This window comes from Melozone crissalis, unplaced genomic scaffold (genome assembly GCF_028551555.1).
Source record: "Melozone crissalis strain CALT ecotype California unplaced genomic scaffold, PUWL_Pcris_2 ptg000013l_1, whole genome shotgun sequence".
Classification (NCBI taxonomy): domain Eukaryota; kingdom Metazoa; phylum Chordata; class Aves; order Passeriformes; family Passerellidae; genus Melozone; species Melozone crissalis.
The window spans coordinates 42,810,406-42,824,732 of record NW_026535791.1 but is presented as its reverse complement, the minus strand read 5'-3'; the positions used below and the strand labels follow the sequence as shown (position 1 = coordinate 42,824,732).

General features: G+C 36.3%; 1 protein-coding gene across 1 annotated transcript in view; it reads right to left on the bottom strand.

Moving 5' to 3' along the window:
- OCA2 (OCA2 melanosomal transmembrane protein) overlaps positions 1–14,327 on the bottom strand; it is a 158,041-nt gene that overhangs the window by 112,484 nt on the left and 31,230 nt on the right. Inside the window, exons 6-8 of the mRNA XM_054271957.1 lie at positions 10,033–10,190; positions 9,464–9,546; positions 8,968–9,121 (exon numbers count right to left, since the gene is read on the bottom strand). Of these exons, the coding sequence (XP_054127932.1) occupies positions 8,968–9,121; positions 9,464–9,546; positions 10,033–10,190 (395 nt within the window). The remainder of the gene's footprint in view (positions 1–8,967; positions 9,122–9,463; positions 9,547–10,032; positions 10,191–14,327) is intronic.

The following is a 14,327-nucleotide window of genomic DNA, read 5'->3' as shown; positions in this document are numbered from 1 at the left end:
GAGTGGTGGTGTTTGCCTTCCCAAGCTCTGCATGATGGGGCCCTGCTCTCCTGGAGATGTCTGAACGCCTTACCGCCCTTGGGAAGAAGTGAAGCAATTCCTTGTTTTTCTTTGGTTGCATGCAGCTTCCACTTTGCTTATTAAACTGTCTTTATCACAATCCATGAGTTTTCTAGCTTTTGTCCTTTCAATTTTTTCTCTGATCCCTCTGGTGGGGGACTGAAGTAGCAGTTTCCTGGGGCTTGGATGCTGGCTGGGGTTAAACTACAGCAGCACATTAACTAGAATAAGTTAAGAAATACAAGGTAAGGATATCTTACAATTCTTGTCTAGGATAGGCAGTCCTGAAATCCTGTGATGAACTGCATTCAGCCAACATCAATTTTTTTCTATACATAAAACAATGCAGAGAGAGAATCAGGGAGAGGGATAGACAGAGAAAGAGATTTAAGAAATGAAATTATTTCCTGTGAATAAATTACCAGATTAATTAATTCCCCTCTTCTATATCAAAAATCTGTAGGTTGATTCTAGATTCTGCAGAGATATTTGTTACTCCAAAGCTCTGTCAAAGGCTTTGAATGAACAAGGTGCACAATTTACAATCTTTTCAGAGTCTATGAGTTTTCTTCCTCAGCTATATTACTGTTTGTTGTTTGTAGAGAAAACTGAATGACTAAAGCTTCATGCCGATATGGAACATTGGATTAAGTGGTTCAAAGAGATCCTTGAATGATGCAAACAAAAATATACCCTTGATGCATGAGATGAAACAAACTATTGAATTTTCATGCCTTGGAAACTTGAGGAAAAAGTAAAGCTGGGGAAAAGAACATAGAACTAGAAAGGAAGGGAGGGAAGTATCATTTGCAGAGATGATGGACAGAGGACACAGAAGAGGGTGTAATTCTATGAGATGAGGGTTGCAATGACTGCTAGATTGAGTTTTGTCTTGAAATAACCTCTCACCTCAGAATATTAAGGTAAAGAGGGATAAAAAGGTAATATTTCTATCAGAAATAGCTAGCTAATATTTCTATCAGAATCATACAAAAGAGAGAAGTTTGCCATACCTATATCACTACAGTCATAAGTGGTTGCTTTCCAGACTTTACATGTTGGAATGGTTCTGATGTTAAGAAAATTCGTTTTATATATCTCCATAAAACTCCAAAAGTAACATCTGATAGCTTGATAGCCCCTCTGAGTCAAATTTTAAAAGCAAATCTGTACTTGGTATGAATTTTGGGATTTTGCCTTGTTACAGAAGTGGACTGACACACAGAGAAATGAACAAACTCATGTTCTGTAAATCAGGGCCTTGAGTCCAGTCACATTAATAGAAAGGTGAGCCCTGCAGAAAGAGAGGATAGTGATCATTTTTATGTGCCAAGATACTCATTCCTGTAATATTTTAGCTTCATAAAACATGTTCTACATGACTTAAGTAAAGAGATCTGGTCATGAGCCAGTAAAGAACCTAGAAGAAAATAAACCAAACTGCTTCTGTGGGCCAACATGACCAAAACCATTGTTTACCCACAGGCTGGCCTAGGAACAAGCTTTCAGTCTTGGAGGGTCAATCCAGCTCTCCTGCACCTACCTCAGCAGGCTTTGCTGACTCCATCCCCTCCAGGCACTTTGATAGCATTCCCAATGCACACCCTCATTCTTTGTGTCCTAAAGACACTTGTGAGGACTGAGTGATGCTCAATTACATTTACAGTTTCAGAACATTTTCTGAAACTGAAGAAGATGCCACCATTTGTATTTTCCCAGTTGTCTCAGTTATCTCTATTCTTGAGACTAATAAGACTGGGAATTTCTAGTAAACAAATGACATGGACCAAATAACTAAATTTTACCTTCCCAGTCTGAATTTTTGTCAGCCCTCCTAAAACAGTAGGTTAATAAACCATACAGAAACACAGCCATGCACTATGAACAGTAGAGCAGGCTGCAGTACTTGCATTACTTTTACAGAGAACTTTCTGCTCTAGCTAGCAGTTCCTCTGGAGAGTCTTTCATCCCTGACATCTCCTGTCTTTTTTCACTCCACTTTTTTGCTCTGAATTTTTTTCCTCTTTAAATCATGTCATCATACCTCCCTTCAAGCCTGCCCCCTACACTTTGAGATATTCTTCCACTTTTGTCTTTGCTCTTGCTGAAGGAAGACATCATCTGAGGCCCCAGAAAGAGCTGAGTGGTTCTCATCCCTGTTTGTGTGCATTAGAGGAGTTCTAACAACTTGTTAAAATTTTAAGATTTCATGGCTCTCTACCCCTCTGGTTGCTGTAGGCAGGGTAGAAGCTGAACGGCAGCATTCAATTAAACTAATTTAATGTTCTGTTCCCTTTCTCAAACAGAAAGGAAACACACCGATCCACAAAAAAAATAGTATGCAAGGCAGGACAAAACATTCATATTTGCCAGTCTTTCACAATTTTAACAAAATACAGCTCAAAATTAGATTTAAAAGGCACAGAAATTAGCAAACAGCCATTCGGAAATTAGTTTTTGCATTTAGTGTTGAAAATATGAGTGGTATTATTTCAAAAAATAGCATTCTGTGAAAAGAGAAGCCTGACTACACCTTTCAAAGCAGACAATTCCATCTAGTCCTTAGAATAGTGAGCAGCACCATCCAGTGGCAATTTTTTTCCTATTTCATTCTTAATTAAAGACAGTTTACATGCTGCTGAAGTACCACAGCGCCCAAAAGGAGTGTTTTCCTTAAAACACACATATTCAGAGCACAGCCAGACTTCTACTAAGACAGATCTAACAATTAGGCAGGCAATAGTCAGTGTAAAATCAATATTCATTCTGGATTAATAATACAAAATTGTTATTATAACATATCAAGCTGTGATCCAGCTGGGGATTTTGCTTGCTATTATATTGCATTTTTGTTTTAATTGAAACCCATCCCTTCCTCGTCTTACAGGATTTTTCTTCCTTCAAGCTCTCTTCCCTTTGCTGTAGCTAGGGCAAGTAAAAAGGACTAGTTTATCTTACTGGTGCTGGCTCTGTCCTTTTAGACCCTCCTATTGTTAGCACTGTCTCTACTCTAAACAAGCAATAGAAATCCTGGCACCTTGGGAGTACTGATAAAATCCTCCTCATAAGGAGCAACTTGCAATGCTCCTGCACAGCAACTTGAAAGTAATTCTGATCTTCTCAAAATGTACTGAGATCAAAATACAGAGAGGCCACAGCCTCCTCCTCAATTAGGGAAAGGCATTAGGGAATTGTCTGTACTTCTTAATTGGTAGCTCAGTAGCAGGCTGTTCTCTCTGGAAGAATATATAGGGTACCACTTGTTGAATACTTCACTCTGGGAGACAGGATAGATAGATCTGTCCTGCGTCTGGATCTCCAGGCATCCAGCATCTACCTCAGCAAGCTTTACTGCACACCCTCAGTTTATGTCCTAAAACCAGTTCTCGTGGGGATGGCAAGAGTGCCCTCATCAAAGTGCGCAGTTTCAGCTGGGGAGTTAGGGAGGGAAATGGACTTTTGAATGGTAAAAGTGCTTTAGAGTTATGGGGACTCCAAACAAGATCCAAAACCATTTGTTGCCCAGGGCAGATGAGGTTAGACTGTTCCAGAGGAAGCTCAATTTCTATTTAAGGTAAGTTTTACTACTGGATGTTATGTTTAGGTTTCATTACCCTGATTTAGGTTCTGTACAACCCTCAGAGTCCTGGTATTTAAAACTTCTGGGTTCTTTTACTCCCTACCACCTGCAGACAGTGGGGCAGATAAGAGGAAACTTTTATTCCTGCCCAGGGAGGAATGGCTTGGACACTTATTAAGGAGAGTATAAGGTTTGTTCTGATAATCTATCCCTAATTTTCTGGCAACCCTACAGCACTCTTTTAATTCACAATTTTTTTTAATCCTAAAGCACATAAAATCCATCCAGCAGCAGGAATATATTCTCTCTGACAAAAGGCGAGGGAGTGCATCAGCTACTACTTCCTTTTTCTCATGGACTTTTCCAATAACTGCTTTGGATTTTCTTCAGTTCCTTTGTTACCAGTCTTCTGGGAGGACATATGTGGAGGTGGGAACATTCTAATCCACACTCTTCTCAGTCTGTATCTAAAGACAGATCAATACAAGAATGGGTGGGAAGTCAGAAGCCATGCTGACTAAGCTGATCACTTCTGTGATCAGTCACATTTTCTGTTACTTTCCTTACCAGAAAAAAATATCCCTTAAGATTAGTCTATTTCTGTCACTTAATGTTATGCTTCATAATAATCAAGGACTATTCCTTCTCTTTTCCTATTCTCTCTCTAAAGCATAATCTTTTTGATAAAAAATCTGGACTGTGTGAGTGTACACTGCCGTAATAACCCCTTATTCTTGTTGTAAAAAATGTTTCCTGCCAGTAAAAACTGGTTCAACCAGCCTGCAATGACAGAAAAATAGTCAGACTAAAATCACATAAAATTTTACTTCTCTGGAACTAATTTCTGGTTGTTAGATGCTATTAAAAATCACTCTGATATGAGTCAAAGAAATAAAGCTTAGGGGATGTTTATTCATAATTTAAGTTAGTTAATAATAGAAATGCAATGTGGAGAGAAACTGACACATTCCATTTCCATTAAAGTAATTTAAATTGTGATTATAAGCTCATACTTCATGTTAGTAACAAAATAAGCTTTTAAGACCAGATCTTGCACTTTCAAGTATTTGTCTTTTAAGAAGAAATGCAGACATGTAAATGTCATTCAAGATGTCAGATCATTAAAATGCCACTTAAAAGATCCTGGCAAGATCTTTCTAAGTGCTAATTACAAGACAGGGTATGAAGCTAAATAATCCATTTGTGATAAGTCCTATGGAGACTCTCATAGAATTTCTGATACTTGCTTTTTGGCTATTTTTTCTGATACACTTTCCTGCTATTTGATATGCTATTGGTATCTTATTTTTTCTTCAATTTTTTTAAATTCACTTTGTATAATAAATGTTATTTTGCCTTTTCTCCTGATTAAATGCAATGTTTTACAAAATAGCTTTTAAAAGGCAATTACTTTCACATTTGCTTCTGCTCATTCAAGTATCATAAATGACTAACACTGCATTTTAACACACAACACAAAACAAATATATTATTAAGGGAAAGTATTGGACAAGGGCACATATTAATTCATTTCAATTAATGAACTCTATCCTTTAATAATTGATGTCTAGCATTCCTCCTTGCATACTTCTAATTAATGCAGCTTCAAAATAGCTGCAAATATGCAGTTAATAATTACAAATAAGAGGTTTATAAATCTAAAAAAACTTTTTTGCATACCAGAAAAACTTTAATATTTTAACAGATATTTTAAGATATGGATGGGCAGGTAGAGTTCTCTTTAGTTTAACCAGCACATTATCCCATTTTGTCTAGACAAAAACAGGGACAAGGTAAGAAAGCAAAGGTATCTAACTGTATTTCTCTCATATCTAACAATATTTAACTGATAGCTAACAATGAAATTTTATCTGCGCTGCTTTTCCGTGACCGTGCCTTATGACCACAAATGATAAATCATTCAGTTAATGAGCTGCAAGTAATCACTTTAGTCACATAGGAAAATGCTTTTCTGGAAGAAATTATGGAAATCAAACAAGGCAAAGGATCGAATAGATTCAGCTGAAAGAAAAAATGTTTGGAGCAGGGGTTTATAAAAATTAAATTATCTAATTTTTTTTCAAGTTTACAGTCAAGCGAGTATATGCATTTTGAGGATCAAAAATCAAAAAAGGCATTCTGAAAATGCATTGTAAACTGATTTAATACAGTAACATCAGTGTAGAACTCTGTACATCCACCTTTTACACCAGATGTCCCTGTTGACCAATGTGAAAACATACTTGTAACCTATTTTAACCAGTGTTTCCACAGTAATCCTGAAGGGTCAGACAGAAGAGCTGAGATCAACAAAAGTAAACCTGCCACTCTTTCTTTCCTTCCTTTCCTTTCTTTCTTTCTTCCTTTCCTTTCTTTCTTTTCTTCCTTTCTTCCTATTTTAACATTCCAGTTTTTTATTTCCTGTGCAGTTTATGCTTTCAAGAACAAAATTAAATTCTTTGTGGTTTTGAACAAGTCTATAAAATGGTATAGATTAGATGTAAGCAGAAGCACCACAGGAAGCTGAATGTTTTTCTCCTTTGGGACAAGAGGAGGGAATAGGAGACTGAAATGCTAAGAGGGAACAGATTGATATTTGAAGAAAATAATTTTCAAGAGAATTAACATCTAATGAAAGAACAGATGATTGCATAAAGGTAAAAAAAAAAAAAAAATAGCCCATAAACTCCAAACAAAAAACTAAGGCATGATCAAGGGAGTCAAAGCAATATAAAAATTTTCAGGGGTAGAGTAGCAGAATTGTGAAGTAACAGAATATTCATATTTGTGTTAAGCCTGAAACTAGAAGTCACTGAAATTAAAGAGGAAAATGGGCATCTTATTCTATGAGAAATATATTTGTTTTTTATGAATACATAACATGGACTCAGTTTCAAAAAGAACAACACAGAAAATCAATGCCTGAAGAAATGAAGTTCAACATCTTGTTTTCTGAAGAAGAGCACATCCTGAGACCTCTACTGACTAGGAGGGGTGCTTTATTGAGACATTTGATGCTAACATGGAGGCAAACAGCTGCTTCAAAGTTTGGAGAAGACAATTGTTTACAGTAAATGCACTTCAGTTTCCAGCTGGAACTTCTTACTCAACAATCTTCTTCCATCATCCTGTATCTGCAGGAAGCAGAAGTTCTTGCACAGTCCCTGGTGACTGAGGTAGCAAAGACCAAGAGGAGAAGGCAAGAAAAGATTAAAACATGAGGACAGTGGGGCTGAGGAGGCTGTGGGCAAGATCTACCATTCATGCTTGGGAAAAAATGGCTGTGCAGGAGGAAATAGAGGCTCTTGTGATTTGTAACATATAAAATGCTTCGTTTTTCTTCATTCTTAAAGAAAATATAGCTCTAAAACTGGTTTGGATGTCCACTGAATTTGAAGTTGTATTGCAAATAATAATTAATAAAATGCAGGAAAATAATAAAGACTGCTAAAAGATGGGGAGCAGCAACACCAAAAGTTAAAATCTATCTCTTTAAAAAATTAAAGAGGCAGTTTCTGCAGTAACATTGATTTCTCCAACAGTGATAACAGCTAAAGGGATAGAGAGTGCAATGTGTTGAGAAAGCAGGACTTCAGGCATTGAAGTTATAAATACTGAATATGATGAAAGCCGGTATTACATATTCCAACAATATTAGCATCCATTGCTTGCAAGAAATCCACAAGGGAACCATAGAACTTAAAAACAAAGAGTTTAGAATTTACTCTCGTTGTAGCATTTGTCATTTCTATAGATGCTATGGAGAAAATAACTAACATTATGATGCAATAAGTAGCTTTCCACAATCTAACTTTCAAAAAAGTTTACTTATGATAATCTATTTCTACTTTTGAATTTGGAGAAATAACTTTTCAGCCAACAATAGAAATCTTTCCCTGATATTTTCACAGAAAAAATAATTTAATGAGTTGTTTTAAGTCCTTTTCTTAAAAGCAACAGGAAAACTAATGCTTTCCTTGGCTCTGCCTTTCAGTTTCAAGTTTTCTTTTCCTTTTCCACATTAATTTTTCCAAAGCAGATTTTCAGGATGCAAACACAAAACCCCCCTTTTACTTATATTTAAAACCTGATGTTTTTACAACTGCTGATAGGTTGCATAGTTGGGGTTGGGGGTTTAGGGGTGGGGAATTTTGTTTTGAAAAAATAAGTTGCATTTAAAAGTATTAAGTCTATTTTGGGGCTGTGCTGCATGCCTACACATACTTATAGAAAAATCTAGTCCAATCCCCCTCTACATTTAATATAACGTCTCTTTGTTCATTTACAATGTACACAGAGGCATTTTTAGGTTTGGAAAGAAATAATCATTGCTGAACAACATAATCTAAATGTCTAAAGCATCTGCTGTGTTGTGTGCATCCATTATTGGCATTTGATTAGGTGAAGTTTTACAGCCTTAGCATTTCAATAGGGAATGGGGTGAAAAGCTCAAACTATGCAATGGGTGTGGAAGAAAAATAAGCATGCTGGACATATGTATGTACTGTGGAGTACCTTGTAGACTTGATTTCATTCATTTCTAAGTTTCATACTAATGTAAATCAGGCCTGATTCAACTCAGACGATTGACAGTGTGGATGCTCATATGAATTAAAAATAATTTTTTTTTTTAAAAGTGCTCCTCTTAAATTCATTTTAAGATAACAGTAAGTGTTTTCATTTCAAAGAATTCAGTTTGAGTTCTGTGTTATTTATGATATGTTTTCCATTCTTAGTGCGATGCAATGCATTTTTATTTGATTTAGTACCTCAAGGTTTTGTAATGCTGCTGCAACATATGTTAAAAGTTCCCTGCCCCTTGACTTCATATTTCCTCTTCAAATAATACAGTTAAAGAATGCCTAAAAGGCACTTATTAAAATATACGTTCATTTTAACCTGCTGAAGGTACACTAAGTTCGTAATTTGAGGTACCTTAGAGAATGTAAACAACAATATGATTTTTTTGTTTTACCTTATAAAATACTTCAGTACTTAAAAACAAATTTTCCATACCTTTTGCAATTCTGACCTATTTTTACTCTCACAAAAAAACTAATTCTGTTGAAATATTAGAAAACTTATAGAGCCTAATAGAAAAACATACAAGATCACTGTAACATTAAAAGAACTTGGCAGAATCACTTACAATGCAGAACAATTTCCCCATAGGTATCTTGTTCATATCATTAGCAACACTGATGGTGTATGAAGAAGTTAAATACACATTTTAAAATTATATATCAAAGCCCAAGACTGAAACTTCTTCTTGTGCTCCTCTTACAGCTTAGGAAAAAAAATAAAATCCAAGTACAAAACTGACTTACTTCCAATATGATCAGCACGTAGACACCTACTAAGATGATGGATGCTACTGTTACTTGTGCCTCTATATTTGCATGAAGGTACTGATGCTTCATGGAGAGAGGAACACTTCCAGACTCCTGCAGGAAAGCTTGAATGTTTATGAAGATGGTGCCTCTGGTGAAAGATAAAGAAGTTTTGCTTATTCCTGGAATGAAATACCTTTAGTTTTATTTGTGCATTATTTTATATTGAGTATTTATCAATGTACTTGTTACATCTTTACTAAAGCAAGCAACTCCTCAAACACCTTCAAACAAACTCTATACTTCTAAAAAGCGTTTTTTAGAAATTAACTCAAGTACAAACCAGTCTCGTAAATACTTTCAAAGAGCAACAAGAAGTCATCCTTTCCTGTCCTTCTGAAACATGCAGGGATAATTATTTTTAAAACGTTATCTTAGTCAAGTCTATGGAAACTGCTCCTTAAATGCATAATTTTTCAGTCTCTTAGCCAACCTGTTTGGTATCTGAAAGGTTCTAGTTGTGAAGATCTGCTGATTTCTTCTTGAACTTAAGGGTAGAGACCAGTTGTATGCCACCTGCAAGAGAGTCATATTCAGCAATATTAGCAGAAGTCAGTGATAGTGATATGTCTCTGATACAGGGTTTTATTCCTATTTTTCTCTCTTCTGACAATTTTTGTGGTTTTTTGTGGGTCAGGAATAAAATCAGCCTAAATCAGTTCTCCCTGATTAGGTTTGTTAGGGGTGCTCAGGTTTAATCAAATTAACTCATCCTCATACTCAATCAATGAAGTGAGAGACACCTCCAGGATGTCCTCCAGAGGGACGATGCCAAAACACATTTTGCATTGAATATAGAGAACAAAATTTTGAAGCAGGAGGCCCAGAGAAGCCTTATAAGTCAAAAGGAAATGCAACTTTAATTACAGTAAGTTTTCTAATGCTGATAGTGAAACACTTTGCAACAAGAAGAAGCATGGCCACTTAATCCACACAGTAGTGATGGAAATAAATGATAAAACACATCTCAAAAAAAGTGAAAGAGAGTTTAAAGACTATCACCTGCTGCTGGTACCTCCTCCTTGATCCCGTGTCTTCACTCTGGCTGATTTGTACAACGATGTATTCCTCTGTTTGCTCATCAACAACCTGTGCCCCAAATGGGCCTCCTATGTCTAACTTTAACAGAGCAGAATCATGAAAGTCAGTCAGATTCATAGCTATTAATAAAGTTGTTAAGGTGCAAATTTCCAGTAAAAATAGTATAGGCTGTGTAGGCTATACAAATTCCAGGAAAAAAATTAGTCAATTTATGTTGAAAAAATACATTCTTCAGCTAAATTTCAGGAATTTTGAAAAAAACAAAACCGATGTCTACTTTCTCACCAAGTAGTACTGTTTTGACCAAGTTTCCTAATAAAATAAGAGTTAAAAGTTAGAACAATTATCTTCCCTAGTGACTTTTGGGATTACCAGTGCTTTTACCTGATGTATCAAAGATTTAAAATAGCATACAGAAATACACAGAGAGACAGAGAAGTAAGGCTCTGTAAGTACTTGTACTAATGAAAGGCAGCACCATTAGCTCAGCAATTTAAACATCCCAGAACTTGTACTGGTGAAAACAGTGTAGAAACTGCAGAGGATTTCACCTGATTATTTGCTTTTTGGTCAAAGTTTTGCTCACAATGTTACAAATATCTGAAAGATATTTTCAACCTCCTTCAGCTGAAGTACTCACAGACTCTATCACGCTCAGCTCCCTCATCTGCTTCTTTTTCTTGAGGTATCTCACATAAGATATGGTCAAACTACACTCCTAGTCTAGTATAATTGAAAGATCAGCCAACCATGATCCACAAATCCATTGGAAGTCTAGTTCTATTAGTTCCAATATATCTAGGGCTTTTTAAACCTAGTGTTGTAATAGTCCACTTCTGGCATGGTTGAAAAAATCATCCCTGTGGCTTGGTGGGTGGGAAGGAGAGGAGATAAGGGAAGCCCAAGATTTTTAACCCTCCACAGTTTGTTTGAAACTGTAACAGAGCAATATTGTAATTGTTTTGCTCCTGTCTGTGACAGGTAGAAAGATAAGGCATAACCAAAAAAAACCAAAAAAAAGCTAACAAACAAAAATAACTCCTTAGTTTTACACACACATGTTCCATTGAAATCATGAGACTTGATCACATGCTTGAACATCTTAAGGTTCTAACATCTAATATTTTATTGAGTATACTACAAAGAGAGAGTAAAATGTACCTGATCATATTCTCACCAATAGAATTTTCCCAAAAAGATGCTTTGTAGCCCTCAAAACTAAGAGACTTTGACAGGAAAAGAAAAAACTCAAGAAGTTAGAGGACTCAGGGCAGTGCTGTGCTCTGTCCTGCTTCCAGTGACCCCCAGGGAAGATCATCCATGTTAAGTCAGTGTCTAATGGGGAAAGATTTGGGAGATTATGAGGTCCTTTGGGATCTAGAAAAGAGTAATCTCTCACAGTAACCAAAAAAACAAAAATCCACCCTAGATCTGGTACCAGGTGGGCAGCCAATGCATTCAAAGTAATAAAAATGTCACCCTGCTTAGCAAGGCAAGCTGAGCAAACACCACCAGTGACACTCACATGTCATTATTAAAGAATTAAGGTCCCAAGCTTAAGCTTTGCTTGAAGGAATCACACAGGAAAGGATAAAAAAAATTATCTCACATGTAACAAATCAGGAGCCAAGTCCAGTCCAAAGAATTTACACTCACAACCCTTAGCAAACATAAACAAAAATGACAACAGTTCTCTTCTGTTTCTGAAAGTTTTAAATACAATTTGGCATCACAGTTTTTCTGTGTCACTAGTTGATATATAATAGGAGTCTCCATGGGACCTATATCCATATCTTTAACTAAAGACATTAATTAAAACTTCTAAAAGGTCTGCTCACCTGAAGTCATTAACCCTACAATTTGGGACAACTTTTAATAGTCAGTTTTTCACCAGGCATGTAGCCACTTAGGTCTTGAAAAGCTTCAGGTGCATATAATTATGGCAGCTTCCTTTTAAGCAATACTTTTAAAATAAATCCTGTAATTACCTAGATGACACATTCAGGAGCTATTAGAAAGGATGTCTAAAATTAAACCTTATTTTCAAGAAAGGTGGTTGATTTCTTCTTTTCCTCTACAGATAAGGATACTTTTTCCATTCCATTCTGTACACCGATAAACCCACTATAAAGAGCCATAGGAAAAAAAAGGGAGAAAGGTTCTCCTTTGATTTCAAGTGCAGCAGAACATCATTCACCAGTCTGCATTGAGGCTCTTAAATCCCATCAGAGTTATCTCTTTCCAAACAATATTTAGGGACTCTGTCATAATTCCATTGTTACACTGCAGCAGATCACAGCCTTTATGAAAGGTGGAATCATAATAAACCAGAAGAAAACTTCAGACATGCTTCCATGAAAAAATATATTTTTTTATCAAGCTGCACCTCAGAATATTTTTGTTCTGCCTTACCTTGTTTTTATATTTCCCTTAAATTGCCAGAATGTGATTTCGTCTAAATTTTAATCATTCAGATATGGACAACTTTTGGGAAAACTCTCTTTTTTTCTTCTAATATTCCCTTTTATTCTGCAATTTAAGCATGCTTTTCCTTTCCTGAATTTTTCTTTTGTAATGTGTCCTCCAGTGTCTCCCTTTAAAGCAAAAATCTCCCTGGGGAGGTTTACAGACAGATCTGATATTTTTTATTTCACTTCAGCTAAACGGCTTCATTTTGATATTGTTCTATTCTTAAAATCACATTATTGCTGTGAATTAGCCCGTCAAGGGATTTGGGTTTGTGTTTGCTCTGTGAAGCATTACACTGTGGCTGTCTGTATTTACACCTGGCACCAGAGCAGGTCGGCTGCTCCCAGCAGAACCAAGAGTTGTGTTTCCTGATCCTGGTTTTCTGATCCTGGTTTTCTGATGAGGTTTTGAGGAGTGTGTGACAGTCACCTCATGTTACTTTATTTTTATGTGGCCTATGTAGACAACATGATGGAATGGGATGCAGTGGCTGAACATTTAAACTGGTATTCATTCACCACAGTTCCTGCTCCTGTACTTTGGACATTTGCATCTGATGGTTGCTTCCCTAAAATCAGTGATGAAAGGGCACTTCTAAGATGGAATTCATGGCTTCATTTTGGACTACCACATGAAGATGAGAATAACTGCTCACGAGGAACATCCATTCTCTCTATTAACTGTAAAGAGAGGCTAGGATGACTAACTCAGGAGTAGCTGAGTCAGTCCCCAAAATACCGAGTCCCTGCTCTACCCTCCATCATGTAATTATTTCAAAATGTACAGAGGCAGCCAAAAAGCCCTGTTTGACAGAGATTCTCTGTTAAATTTGCACACAGATGGCTGACTTTATGCTTTCTTTAATATCTATTTGTATATCCTATTCTGCATACTGTAGAATGGACCTTGAGAATTCTATGTCTATGCATTACTTTTCAAGTTTCTGAGGTAGTTATACACCATTTATCCTGATTTATCACCAGGTCACTTATGCTAGTTTCTCTAGGATATCACCATTTTAAAGAAGGCCTTTTCCCTGGATCTTAGTGTCCATTTTTGCATTGTCCTTAACTGGTGTTATTTCTGTATTAGTATTTGTGCTTTTCTTTTTTTCATTTCGTATCCCTGTTCTCATTTCTGGTGAGGATTTTTCTACATCATCTCTTCATAACATAACAAGTTAAACCACACACTTCTCTGTCCCTATTGGCTTCCCCATCTGATGAATGCTCTATGAACTTTTTATTTTCCTCCTTTTTGGAGTGCAAGTAATCCAGATTCATTATTGTCTACAGTGTATACATCCTCTCTCTCTGTTCCATCAGTTTGAGAAGTTTTGTAACAAACTAATTTCTACACCATTTTATCAATTGTGTCTTGAGGTTCTGTTTCTTCGCTGCCTCTGCACATGGTCCTGGTCTTCATTCATCTATTTAACAGCTTGAACATTGCCTGCAGGCCTAAATGCTTAGTACATTTCCAACAACATCGAAAACAGAAACAATTTTTGAATGCTTTCTGCAAGGAAAAATTATGGAGGAGAGTCTGCCAGCAGAGAACTAGAGTTACAAAATAAGAAAATATTCAAAGGGGGAAAAGAATTAAAGGGATTAGAGAGGTTTTGTAATTAATTACATCTATTTATGCTCCCTGGAGAAGAACCTTCAAGGAAGCTGAAAATTCTGCTAAAATATAACTATATTCCTTGCTTTACAATCCTTCTTTCTATATACACACCTTTTGCACAGGGAGTGGGAAATATTCTTTTCCATGTCACTAATGGTCAT